General features: G+C 43.5%; 1 protein-coding gene across 1 annotated transcript; it reads left to right on the top strand.

The window, feature by feature from the left end:
* The first annotated feature begins 3,023 nt into the window (after positions 1 to 3,023).
* LOC124140317 lies at positions 3,024 to 12,507 on the top strand. Its single transcript, XM_046507837.2, has 7 exons — positions 3,024 to 3,292; positions 3,897 to 4,042; positions 4,388 to 4,444; positions 6,073 to 6,215; positions 6,872 to 7,022; positions 8,951 to 8,995; positions 11,264 to 12,507. Exons 1-7 carry the CDS (start codon positions 3,229 to 3,231, stop codon positions 11,390 to 11,392), a joined length of 735 nt encoding a protein of 244 aa, XP_046363793.1. The 5' UTR covers positions 3,024 to 3,228; the 3' UTR covers positions 11,393 to 12,507.
* Positions 12,508 to 12,953: the final 446 nt, after the last annotated feature.

Genomic DNA, 12,953 nt, shown 5'->3' with positions numbered 1-12,953 from the left:
ACTCGCTACTTTAAGTAAATGTTGTTAGGGGCGAGCACACATAATTCTAATCACTTTCACACTTTACCATAACACATAGCTACCACAAATAACACTAGGCCTACTGTGTACGTACAATATCGACCTGATTCACGAGTATGCACTTCTGGGAATGGGAGTTATCTCCCTTACATCACTCCTCACCCTTCAGATTACTATCTAGTCATTTAGATGGTATGAAGGTTATTGAAGTGAATTAATGTTTATGAGTACACTAATAAAAGAATAGAATAGGTCCCTAGTACCTCATGATTGTCTCTCTGTGTGTAACTCCGTGTCAGAATAGGTCCCCAGTACCTCACGATTGTCTCTCTCTGTGTAACTCCGTGTCAGAATAGGTCCCCAGTACCCCATGATTGTCTCTCTGTGTGTAACTCCGTGTCAGAAAGGGTCCCTAGTACCTCACGATTGTCTCTCTCTGTGTAACTCCGTGTCAGAATAGGTCCCCAGCACCTCATGATTGTCTCTCTGTGTGTAACTCCGTGTCAGAAAGGGTCCCCAGTACCCCATGATTGTCTCTCTGTGTGTAATTCCGTGTCCGAATAGGTCCCTAGTACCTCATGATTGTCTCTCTGTGTGTAACTGCGTGTCAGAATAGGTCCCCAGTACCTCATGATTGTCTCTCTGTGTGTAACTCCGTGTCAGAATAGGTCCCCAGTACCTCATGATTGTCTCTCTGTGTAACTCCGTGTCAGAAAGGGTCCCTAGTACCCCGTGATTGTCTCTCTGTGTGTAACTCCGTGTCAGAAAGGGTCCCTAGTACCCCATGATTGTCTCTCTGTGTGTAACTCCGTGTCAGAAAGGGTCCCCAGTACCCCATGATTGTCTCTCTGTGTGTAACTCCGTGTGAGAAAGGGTCCCCAGTACCCCATGATTGTCTCTCTGTGTGTAACTCCGTGTCAGAATAGGTCCCCAGTACCTCATGATTGTCTCTCTGTGTGTAACTCCGTGTCAGAAAGGGTCCCCAGTACCTCATGATTGTCTCTCTGTGTAACTCCGTGTCAGAAAGGGTCCTTAGTACCCCATGATTGTCTCTCTGTGTGTAACTGCGTGTCAGAATTGGTCCCCAGTACCCCATGATTGTCTCTCTGTGTGTAACTCCGTGTCAGAAAGGGTCCTTAGTACCCCATGATTGTCTCTCTGTGTGTAACTGCGTGTCAGAATTGGTCCCCAGTACCCCATGATTGTCTCTCTGTGTGTAACTCCGTGTCAGAATAGGTCCCTAGTACCCCATGATTGTCTCTCTGTGTGTAACTCCGTGTCAGAAAGGGTCCCTAGTACCCCATGATTGTCTCTCTGTGTGTAACTCCGTGTCAGAAAGGGTCCCTAGTACCCCATGATTGTCTCTCTGTGTGTAACTCCGTGTCAGTAAGGGTCCCCAGTACCCCATGATTGTCTCTCTGTGTGACTCCGTGTCAGAAAGGGTCCCTAGTACCCCATGATTGTCTCTCTGTGTGTAACTCCGTGTCAGAAAGGGTCCCTAGTACCCCATGATTGTCTCTCTCTGTGTAACTCCGTGTCAGAAAGGGTCCTTAGTACCCCATGATTGTCTCTCTGTGTGTAACTCCGTGTCAGAAAGGGTCCTTAGTACCCCATGATTGTCTCTCTGTTTGTAACTCCGTGTCAGAAAGGGTCCCTAGTACCCCATGATTGTCTCTCTGTGTGTAACTCCGTGTCAGAAAGGGTCCTTAGTACCCCATGATTGTCTCTCCATGTGGAAAGATCCCGGTTCGGAATAGGTCCCATATAAAGTATCTCTTGCTTGCTGAGGGTGACTCCGGATGAGAAGAGGTTTTGACTACATATGTAAATATTGTGTTGCCTAGATAAGCCTTAACAAAATGAGATTTATAAAAAACCAAAATGAATTATTGTCCTCTGTCGTCTATTTAAATGTGAATAAAGTATTGTCTCTAACAAATATAGATATTTTTTTCAAATTCATCGTTACTTAGAATATGTCGTGACTGTATAACTGGAGGACTGGATGTTCCGTTACAGGGGTGGAGGGGATATCAGCCGGGCGCAGTCACCCGCCATCAGTGTTGGTTTGAGCAGTAGTGCTCGTGCTGTTTGATTATTTGATGGTGCTACACTGATTCAAACATTTTTCATTAACAATCAAGGATTGGGAAAAAGTTAGGAGCTTACTCAATTCCTTCCTTTTCTAAAGACCGCCTCCGTGGTCTAGTGGTAGAGCGTCTGCCCGGAGAGCGGAAGGTCGCGATCGGGGGTTCGATCCCCGGCAGCGTCAGAATGTACATATTACCCTGCCTGGCGCTCGGTATTAGTGGCTGAAATAAGGACTGATCGGCTCGGAGTCAGTATACTGTGTCTGAGTAGGGTATTCATGTAAATCTGCGGCATGGTATCTCAGTGGGCTGGCACTATGAACACGGCATTAGTCCTGACTAGTGCAAGCAGCCACACACACACACACACACGTCGCTATACCCTGATTGTGGTATTAGGTTTGTCAGCACCACACCCTGCTCGTGGGTTTCACCGGTGGTAAAGCGTCATATCGGGCTTTCCTCCGACATCAAGCTGAAACACCTTAATTTTACTGAAATACTGTTCAGAACAGCGTTAACCCAAACTCACCCACTCACTCAACAAAATAATGTTGATGAAGCCGTATTGTAGAACTGAATGACCTTTATATAAAACGTGAGAAGGATCATATAAAAATCTGAAAGCTAAGCTAACGATTTGCCTGTTGTACAGTTTGTTGTAGTTTTCAAAGCCACTAGATATTTATCCAACCAATTTAACGCTTTTCTTCTATTTATTCTTAGTTTGGAGTGATAGAGCCCCATAACAGCACTGTAGAGAAACAATATAAAATGTTATTTTTCAGTTAGCATACACGACATATTTAAGACACAAGATTCTTAATGATTGCCCAAACGGCCTGCACACCGACCCAATCAATTGTGACTGTGCCTGCACACTGCAAACATGCCCTCATGGTAAGACGCGTCACGCTCCACGAGTTCCACTATACATGACCCCGTGGAGTCATTCACGCCAGCCTTCCTGTCCATATGAGCAGACGACAGTTGACGGTCACGTGACATTCCAATGATTCAAAGGTGGGGCCTGTGTCAGTGAAAAGCTGGCGTTTGTGAGAAGTGAAACGTTACGTACAGAGTGAATACATGGTGGTTGTTTCAAGGTAGCTTCACTATGGCGTCCAGATCACGGACCAACATCTCTAATGGCGTCTTCTCCGGACTGATGATATTTTTTGGTGAGTTCAGTCAACGATCTGTCTTTGTGTGCAGTATGAACAACTCCAAACACACCGGCTAGTCCTGTTTACAAAGCCTACCTGTCGTGAAAATTCCAGTCACGGCATAGTCGGCCTATTTACATAATGTGTAATGCTATTCCAGGACAGGGTGACCTATTTCAGCATGTATTTACACAATGAAGAGTGAGGTAATTATAGAGTGTGACTCCTCACCTGTACACACGCATTATTTAGTATTGGTCGACTGCGTACCTGAAATAGAGTTAGGTCGATACCATATTTCACTTTGATTTTTCTGCTCAGATGTTGAGGTGAAGTACGACTCACATATAATATGTCACATCAAACAGGAACTGTGCGAGCTCACCTGAGCTCATTCATTGTTGTCGACTGTCAGGATGTCGCTAATAATAGCACTGGCAATGGCGGCTTGGACACTATGTCTCTCTTCAAGCTGAAAACGCCGTGATGGTTTAATCTCTTCATTTAATCATATTCCGATATTACAGTATTGTCGTTGACGTCACCGTCTCATTTGAAAGTACACCCATCCATCTACCTTTATTCGCCAGAGAAGTGTTGACATGCCCCCTTGTTGTAGGTATCGCGTTCGCCCTGCTCGTCTATTTCCTCTTTCACACCATATCGCTGTCGACCTTCGACTACACGGGGCTCCAGGTTCGAACCGCCGACTTTAGAGGTCATGCCTACCTTGCATCTTCATCCATGTGGGCCATTGGTTTTATTGTAAGTATGACTTGTGGATAACTAGCTTAATCGAAGACAATACATATAAACTTGAACTTAAATAATAGTATATTGTTGCATACGAAGTATTATTTTAATTGAATAAAAACATATTTACCTGAAATTGTGTATATTCACAAGATAAACCAGTTTAATAGAAGACAAAATTCTTTCGGGATGCAATTTTCGCATTTGCCTTTGGATAACAGTATTTGACACGTTTGAAAAATGCAAAGTACAACTGTAATACTGTATTCAATTAATCAAAAAATAAATTGTATTTGTCTGACATTGTGTATCGATTTCTTGATGATGACATATACTATTGTCAACCTACTATTGCAGTACATGATCCCGGGAGTGGTGGGCGTCGTATCCACAGTCCTCCGGTTCAAATGGCTTGTAAGTATCAAACCCGGAAGTAAGGTCCGAAGATAATATTTGATTAACCACTATTCCTTTCATGACATTAACGCATATATGTTATAATGTTTACGTTTACACAAGCTACCAATCCTGTCTTTTGAATGACCTTATCGTCTTTCTTTTACATTTAATCATTGAGAGACATATCATATACACTTAGTATGAATGCCGAATTCCTGGAATAGTGTCTCTTTCATACTCATCATATATGCTACTCAAAAGAAGTTAAAGAACACACGAATTCATATGACGATTGTTAATCTGACATTAACCTCTTTTGAGTACTATATTATGTAGTACGTCTGTCCTATACGAACAATAAACTCCACAGACTTAATAAAGCGACAAAACCCTTTCCATATCCAGGGGCACTGTTGGCCCAGTCGTCTAAGGCGCCGCGATTCGCTGTGCAGAGTTGCGTCCCCTTGACACGCCAGAAACCTATGATTGTGGGTTCGAATCCCGGTTCACCCCGATTATGTTTCTAGGTTTGTCAGCACCATACCCGTGCTCGTGGGTTTCACCGAAGTGGTAAACGTCTGAGACCTGCATTACTTCGGGCTTTCCTCCCACATTAAGCTGACACGCCGTGATATAACTGGAATAATGTTAAAAGCGGCGTTAAACCCAACTCACTCACTCACTCACTCACTTTCCATATCCAACAGAAATCTCTGCATAAAGCAGAGTTGATTTACAATTCCGACTATATTATGAGCATTTGTTTATGAATAACTATCAAATAGTAATGATACCAGGTGTTCGCGAAAAGGTCCGCAAACACATGCAAAGGCAAGTTAATTGTTCACCAGAAAATACGGGAACATATGGCACGAATCCAAATAGCGAATTGCATCGGATCTTGAATGTTGTAACCTTCATCAAACAACTTCTGAGCATGAGTCGTATGACGCTGTTTGGAAATTTTGTTAGAAAGAGCGTGCTCGATTGTATCTCAGAAGTTGAAAGCATGGAGCTGCTGGAATATTGCTCGACATGAAGGGAAAGTTGACTTTTGGAAAGTTGAAGTCATCCCTCTTGTCATACAGTCTTGTGGAGAGTGCTTTGTCACCCTGAATGCATAGATCTAAACATGAAATAGTTGAGGCGGTCTCACTTGTCTCCATTATTTCTAGTTCAAGTAGGTAAATTAGTGGAAGGAAATTGGCTATTTGATTGTTATTGAACGATATCAGATCATCGATATACCTGAAGCTTAAATTAAACTTCTTGGCCAAATTACCTTGTTCTGACTTTGCCAATCCGAACAGAAATTCGATTAACGTGCACAAAGAAACAGATCCACAAGAAGGGGGGGGGGGGGGGGGGGGGGGGGGGGGCACAATGTGTGCCCATGGGGGTGCCTACCTCTTGCCTAAATATGTTAACCCCAAATGTTACGTAAATATATTACCCCCAAACTTTACGTAGATGTTATCATCAATGTAATATATATACTTCAGTCAAAATATATATACATTGATATGCACTATATGGATTTGATCGCGGAACGCCGATGGGACGTTACCTTTTTTCTTAATCGACCATTTACACCCCACCCACATGTTATATTCGTGTTTACACATGCTTGGCGTTTGTTTCAGTATATCATCCAGCTGGTACTCTGTGTCCTGACTCTTCTCGCCATGACTGGAGTATTCATCGCCAGTGTCATTCTGGTGCATTACTACACAGCTGAGTATGATACGACAGGATGCCAGACCATTTACGGCACGTGTGTGTGCAGGTGGGTAATCACGTGGCCTCTTCAAGTGAAGTGGCATTTTGTTTGTTGTTTCGAAAACTGCTTTTTAGACACTTTTTTCTTATATTGAGGGTTGTGTTTTGTGCTATAATATGGCCCCAGTTACTGTACGTAATGAAACAAGGACGTTGTAAAATGCTTGCTCTATAATCATGAGCATACGTCACGTGCATTTACCATGACGAAGGCATGCTTCCTTTTGTTTGACAATTTTATTTCTCTACAACGTAACAGTGATATTAAGAAATAGGGTTGATATAGACCAGATACGTCTTAAAGAAATTTTGAAACGAGGAAACTGTTATAAAATATGTTTTTGCATGTACCTACTTTTATATTCGGTAGTTGATCGTGGGCTCCGATTTCAGTTCAGTTCCTGACTTTTCTGTCCCTGATTCATCGCGCAGGAGGAATGTTAATTTTTTGCCGTTTTATCAGAACCTCGAGGAACCCCGGCACCCTAAGTAAAGGCGACGTTTCGGTATAGATCCTTAATGTACCGTTGTCAAGTAAGACTGACTTTAGAGTAATTGATGAAGTTTGTTATCGTAAATTGTGTCTACTTTGATAACTGATACACATTTCAAAGTGGCGTTAGCTTGACGTACAGTACACTGATTCACTCCCTTGTCTTACAGTACAGTCCTCTACAGCAGCCTGAACTATACGTGTCTGGACATCGACATCATACGCTCCACCGCAATCGGCAGCGTGGTCATGATAGTCTTTGGCTGGCTGTGTACCCTGGCGGCCACCATCTTGGGTGGGATGCTTTCCTTCTTCCTTGAGGTGAGTCAACATATATCTGAATTGGGGTCATATACAGCTGAATACATCCTTGTATTGGGGTTCAGATAGAGCTGTATACATCCTTGTATTGGGATTCAGATACAGCTTTATACATCCTTGTATTGGGGTTCAGATACAGCTACATACATCCTTGTATTGGGGTTCATATACAGCTACGTACATCCTTGTATAGGGGTTCAGATACAGCTACATACATCCTTGTATTGGGGTTCAGATACAGCTACATACACCTTTGTATTGGGATTCAGATACAGCTTTATACATCCTTGTATTGGGGTTCAGATACAGCTACATACATCCTTGTATTGGGGTTCATATACAGCTACGTACATCCTTGTATTGGGGTTCAGATACAGCTACATACACCTTTGTATTGGGGTTCAGATACAGCTACATACACCCTTGTATTGGGGTTCAGATACAGCTACATACATCCTTGTATTGGGGTTCAGATACAGCTACATACATCCTTGTATTGGGGTTCAGATACAGCTACATACATCCTTGTATTGGGGTTCATATACAGCTACGTACATCCTTGTATTGGGGTTCAGATACAGCTACATGCATCCTTGTATTGGGGTTCATATACAGCTACGTACATCCTTGTATTGGGGTTCAGATACAGCTACATACATCCTTGTATTGGGGTTCATATACAGCTACGTACATCCTTGTATTGGGGTTCAGATACACCTACATACGTCCTTGTATTGGGGTTCAGATACAGCTACGTACATCCTTGTATTGGGGTTCAGATACAGCTACGTGTATCCTTGTATTGGGGTTCAGATACAGCTACGTACATCCGTGTATTGGGGTTCAGATACAGCTACATACATCCTTGTATTGGGGTTCAGATACAGCTACATACATCCTTGTATTGGGATTCAGATACAGCTACATACACCCTTGTATTGGGGTTCAGATACAGCTACATGCATCCTTGTATTGAGGTTCAGATACAGCTACATACATCTTTGTATTGGGGTTCTGATACAGCTACATACATCCTTGTATTGGGGTTCAGATACAGCTACGTACATCCTTGTATTGGGGTTCAGATACAGCTACGTGTATCCTTGTATTGGGATGAAGATAAACTGTATACAGCTGTATGCATCCTTGTTTGGGGTTCAGATACAGTTGTATTCATCTTTGTTTAGGGGTCACATACGGCTGTATGCATCCTTGTATAGGGGTTCAGATACAGCTACGTACATCCTTGTATTGGGGTTCAGATACAGCTACATACATCCTTGTATTTGGGTTCAGATACAGCTACATGCATCCTTGTATTGGGGTTCAGATACACCTACATACATCCTTGTATTGGGGTTCAGATACAGCTACATACACCCTTGTGTTGGGGTTCAGATACAGCTACGTGTATCCTTGTATTGGGGTTCAGATACAGCTACGTACATCCTTGTATTGGGGTTCAGATACAGCTACGTGTATCCTTGTATTGGGGTTCAGATACAGCTACGTACATCCGTGTATTGGGGTTCAGATACAGCTACATACATCCTTGTATTGGGGTTCAGATACAGCTACATACATCCTTGTATTGGGATTCAGATACAGCTACATACACCCTTGTATTGGGGTTCAGATACAGCTACATGCATCCTTGTATTGAGGTTCAGATACAGCTACATACATCTTTGTATTGGGGTTCTGATACAGCTACATGCATCCTTGTATTGAGGTTCAGATACAGCTACATACATCTTTGTATTGGGGTTCTGATACAGCTACATACATCCTTGTATTGGGGTTCAGATACAGCTACGTACATCCTTGTATTGGGGTTCAGATACAGCTACGTGTATCCTTGTATTGGGATGAAGATAAACTGTATACAGCTGTAATCGAAATATAACAACATTCCTCCTTGTTTCCAGGACTTCAAATCGAGTTCCAGCATATCCAAATCCCGGAGTAAAGAGGTAAAAATGAGCAACTCGGTCTATGACGAAGACCAGAACTCTCAACAAGAGCCATATTCCCGTCGATATGATTCAAGAGCTTAGCTCAAAACGCACGATTTGCGTTATTGTTCCATACTATTGAAGATCGTGGTATCTCACCCTTGTCTGTCATTGGAGAATCCATGACAGAATAGGTCCCCAGTACCCCCTGCTTGTAGTAGGAACGGACGTAATTGTACACAGCTTGTAAGGGCATGAAGACAACACTCCATAGTGCAAACATAGAGAATGTCACCCCAGTGTCGTTACATGTCCAATATATCAACATGAGTCAATAACAGTTTAAAACATTTCACACATTTTTTGATGAGTGTCAGACATCAAGGTAAAATTCTATTCATCATCCAAAATCATTCTTCAGACGTTTTCAGTTTGTAAACAGTAACAACCAGTTTCTTGAGTTTAAAGGTACAGCTAGCCAGCTACATTGGCTGAGAGATTAGTGATTTTCTTTTGATTGTGACTCAGCAATATTCCAGCTATATGACGGCGGTCTGTAAATAATCGAGTCTGGACCAGACAATCCAGTCATTAATATCATGAGCATCGACCTACGCAATTGGGATCGATGACATGCATCAACCAAGTCAGCGAGCCTTACAACCCGATCCCGTTAGTCACCTCTTACGATAAGCATAGTCACCTTTTACTGCAAGCATGGGTTGCGGGGACCTATTCATATCTCACGATTTGTTTAAAGTTTGTTTTTTTGTATCGATGACGACACATAAACCTTTTGTTTGTAGCATCATGGTACTTTTGTAACAATTGGTATTACTTTTTCATGTTGTATTTTAATGATTGCTTTTAAAATAATACATTGAAACGTCTGCAATTGAGGTTACCAGATGTTCTCACATTATGAATGTATGTTTTCAAATATGACATCGTCCACACCACAAAGTACAAATCTGGAACACTAACACTCAAAAATGCCGTGGTCTGACTTTGTTTCATTGTATTAACTCATCCATTAAAATCATTTTTTCAAAAGTAGAAATGTGTTTTCAAGAGTTTATGACCTCCACACTGCCTACGTTGCATCAGCCACGGGCAGTCTTACATGTGTCGGTCTTGCTTGCATGGGCCACTGGCGATGCTAAATTAGTCGGCCTGGCTTGCATGGGCCACTGGCGATGCTAAATTGGTCGGCCTGGCTTGCATGGGCCGCTGGCAGTGCTACATGTGTCTGCCTGTCTTGCATGGGCCACTGACGGTGCTATATGTCTAGGCCTAGCTTGCATGGGCCACTGTCGGTGCTATATGTCTAGGCCTAGCTTGCATGGGCCACTGTCGGTGCTACATGTGTCGGCCTGGCTTGCATGGGCCACTGACGGTGCTATATGTCTAGGCCTAGCATGCATGGGCCACTGACGGTGCTACATGTGTCGGCCTGTCTTGCATTGGCCACTGACGGTGCTACATGTGTCGGCCTGTCTTGCATGGGCCACTGACGGTGCTACATGTGTCGGCCTGTCTTGCATGGGCCACTGACGGTGCTACATGTGTCGGCCTGTCTTGCATGGGCCACTGACGGTGCTACATGTGTCGGCCTGTCTTGCATGGGCCACTGACGGTGCTATATGTGTCGGCATGTCTGACATGGGCCACTGAAGGTGCTACATGTGTCGGCCTGTCTTGCATGGGCCACTGACGGTGCTATATGTCTAGGCCTAGCATGCATGGGCCACTGACGGTGCTACATGTGTCGGCCTGTCTTACATGGGCCACTGACGGTGCTATATGTGTCGGCCTGACTTACATGGGCCACTGACGGTGCTATATGTGTCGGCATGTCTTGCATGGGCCGCTGGCAGTGATACATGTGTCTGTCTGTCTTGCATGGGCCACTGGCGGTGCTATATGTTTAGGCCTAGCTTGCATGGGCCACTGTCGGTGCTATATGTCTAGGCCTAGCTTGCATGGGCCACTGTCGGTGCTACATGTGTCGTCCTGGCTTGCATGGGCCACTGGTTGTGCTACATGTGTCGGCCTGGCTTGCATGGGCCACTGACGGTGCTATATGTGTCGGCGGGGCGTGCACCTGGTATGAGCCTGGCGTTCGGATATACAGCTGCATGCCTACTTGTACTGGGGTTCAGATACACAGCTGTATACATATCCTAGTATTTGGGTAAATGTGAAAATTCAATTGAATCATGATGCCAATTTTACAGTACAGCTGTGATGAAAATCAATATAAACAACATTCCTCCCTGTTTCCAGGACTTCAAATCAAGTTCCAGCATATCCAAATCTCGAAGCCAAGAGGTTTACATGACCAACCTGGCCTACGATGAAGATCGGAATTCTCAACAAGAGCCATATTCCCGTCGATATCATTCAAAAGCTTAGCCCAAAACGCACGATTTGCGTTATTGTTGGGTACTGTTGAAGATCCCGGTATCACCATTCTTGTCTCTCACTGGAAAATCCATGGTAGAATAGGTCCCCAGCTCCTGTATAAGGAACGGACGTACATTGTAATTGGATACAGCTGGTTATGAGTGGGGCATAGAGACAACACTTCATAGTGCAAACATAGAGAATGTCACCCGAGTGTCTTTTCATATCCAATATATCAACATGAGTCACTAACAGTTTAAAACTGCGAGGCCTGCTAAGGAATTATAACCTTTTGTTGACAGTTTGACGTGAGGGTAAAATTCTATTTATCATCTAAAATCATTCTTCCAACTTTTTCATTTTGTAAACAGTAACAACCAGTTTCTTTAGTGTAAAAGTATAACTGACAAGTTTCAGTGGCTGAGAGATTAGTGATGTCATTTGTTTGTAATGTCATTGTTTTAGATAATAACATCCCACCTATCATGTCAATCGAAATCTGGCTGCCACATTTTCATATCCACACATTGTTATTCGGCTAACTTGGATCGAAGCAAAATGAACGGTTCTCACGCGAATATGCCCCTAATACCTTATTGTCCTTACCTTGACTAACCGCAAAGCTAAAAGTTGAAGGTAACCGCAATACCTTTACACCAAACTCCATCGCTTGGCAGCCTGAGGACGAACAACCGTCGAATTAAGAAATAAACGATACGTGGTCGTTGGTTTCGTACAATCAAACACTGCAGTGTTTGATTGTACGATAAACAACGCGTGTTCATTCTCCTTGCAGTGTTTTATCGTACGGTAACCAACGACCATGAGTCGTTTATTTCTAAAATGAGATATCAACATCATGTACAGCCTCTTTAAGGATGTTGATAAAATGTACAAGTGTATTTACCTCAATATTGATAATGATGATTTCCTGAATAGAGTCCGAATGTGTAAATAATGCATAGAAATGGAGTTTAAAAGAGTGTTCTTGTTCCTGACACAAACTTTCGAAAATGACATCGTCCACACCACAGACTACAAACCTGGAATACTAACACTCAAAATGCTGTGATCTTTTTTTATTTCATTGTATTTACTCCTCCATTAAAATGATTTTTTCAAAAGTAGGTTTTTTGTTTTAAAGGGTTTATGACTCCCCCACTGTCTGTGATAAATTAGCCACTGGTGGTGCTATATGAGTCGGCCTGGCTTGCCCCTGTCACTGGCAGTGCTATATGAGTCGGCCTGGCTTGCACCTGTCACTGGCAGTGCTATATGAGTCGGCCTGGCTTGCACCTGTCACTGGCAGTGCTATATGAGTCGGCGTGGCTTGCACCTGTCACTGGCAGTGCTATATGAGTCGGCCTGGCTTGCCCCTGTCACTGGCAGTGCTATATGAGTCGGCCTGGCTTGCACCTGTCACTGGCAGTGCTATATGAGTCGGCCTGGCTTGCACCTGTCACTGGCAGTGCTATATGAGTCGGCCTGGCTTGTCCCGGTCAATGGCAGTGCTATATGAGTCGGCCTGGCTTGCCCCTGTCACTGGCAGTGCAATATGAGTCGGCCTGGC

Source organism: Haliotis rufescens, unplaced genomic scaffold (assembly GCF_023055435.1).
Source record: "Haliotis rufescens isolate VD_foot unplaced genomic scaffold, xgHalRufe1.0.p SCAF_5, whole genome shotgun sequence".
Lineage (NCBI taxonomy): Eukaryota > Metazoa > Mollusca > Gastropoda > Lepetellida > Haliotidae > Haliotis > Haliotis rufescens.
This window is presented reverse-complemented; position numbering and strand designations above follow the sequence as displayed.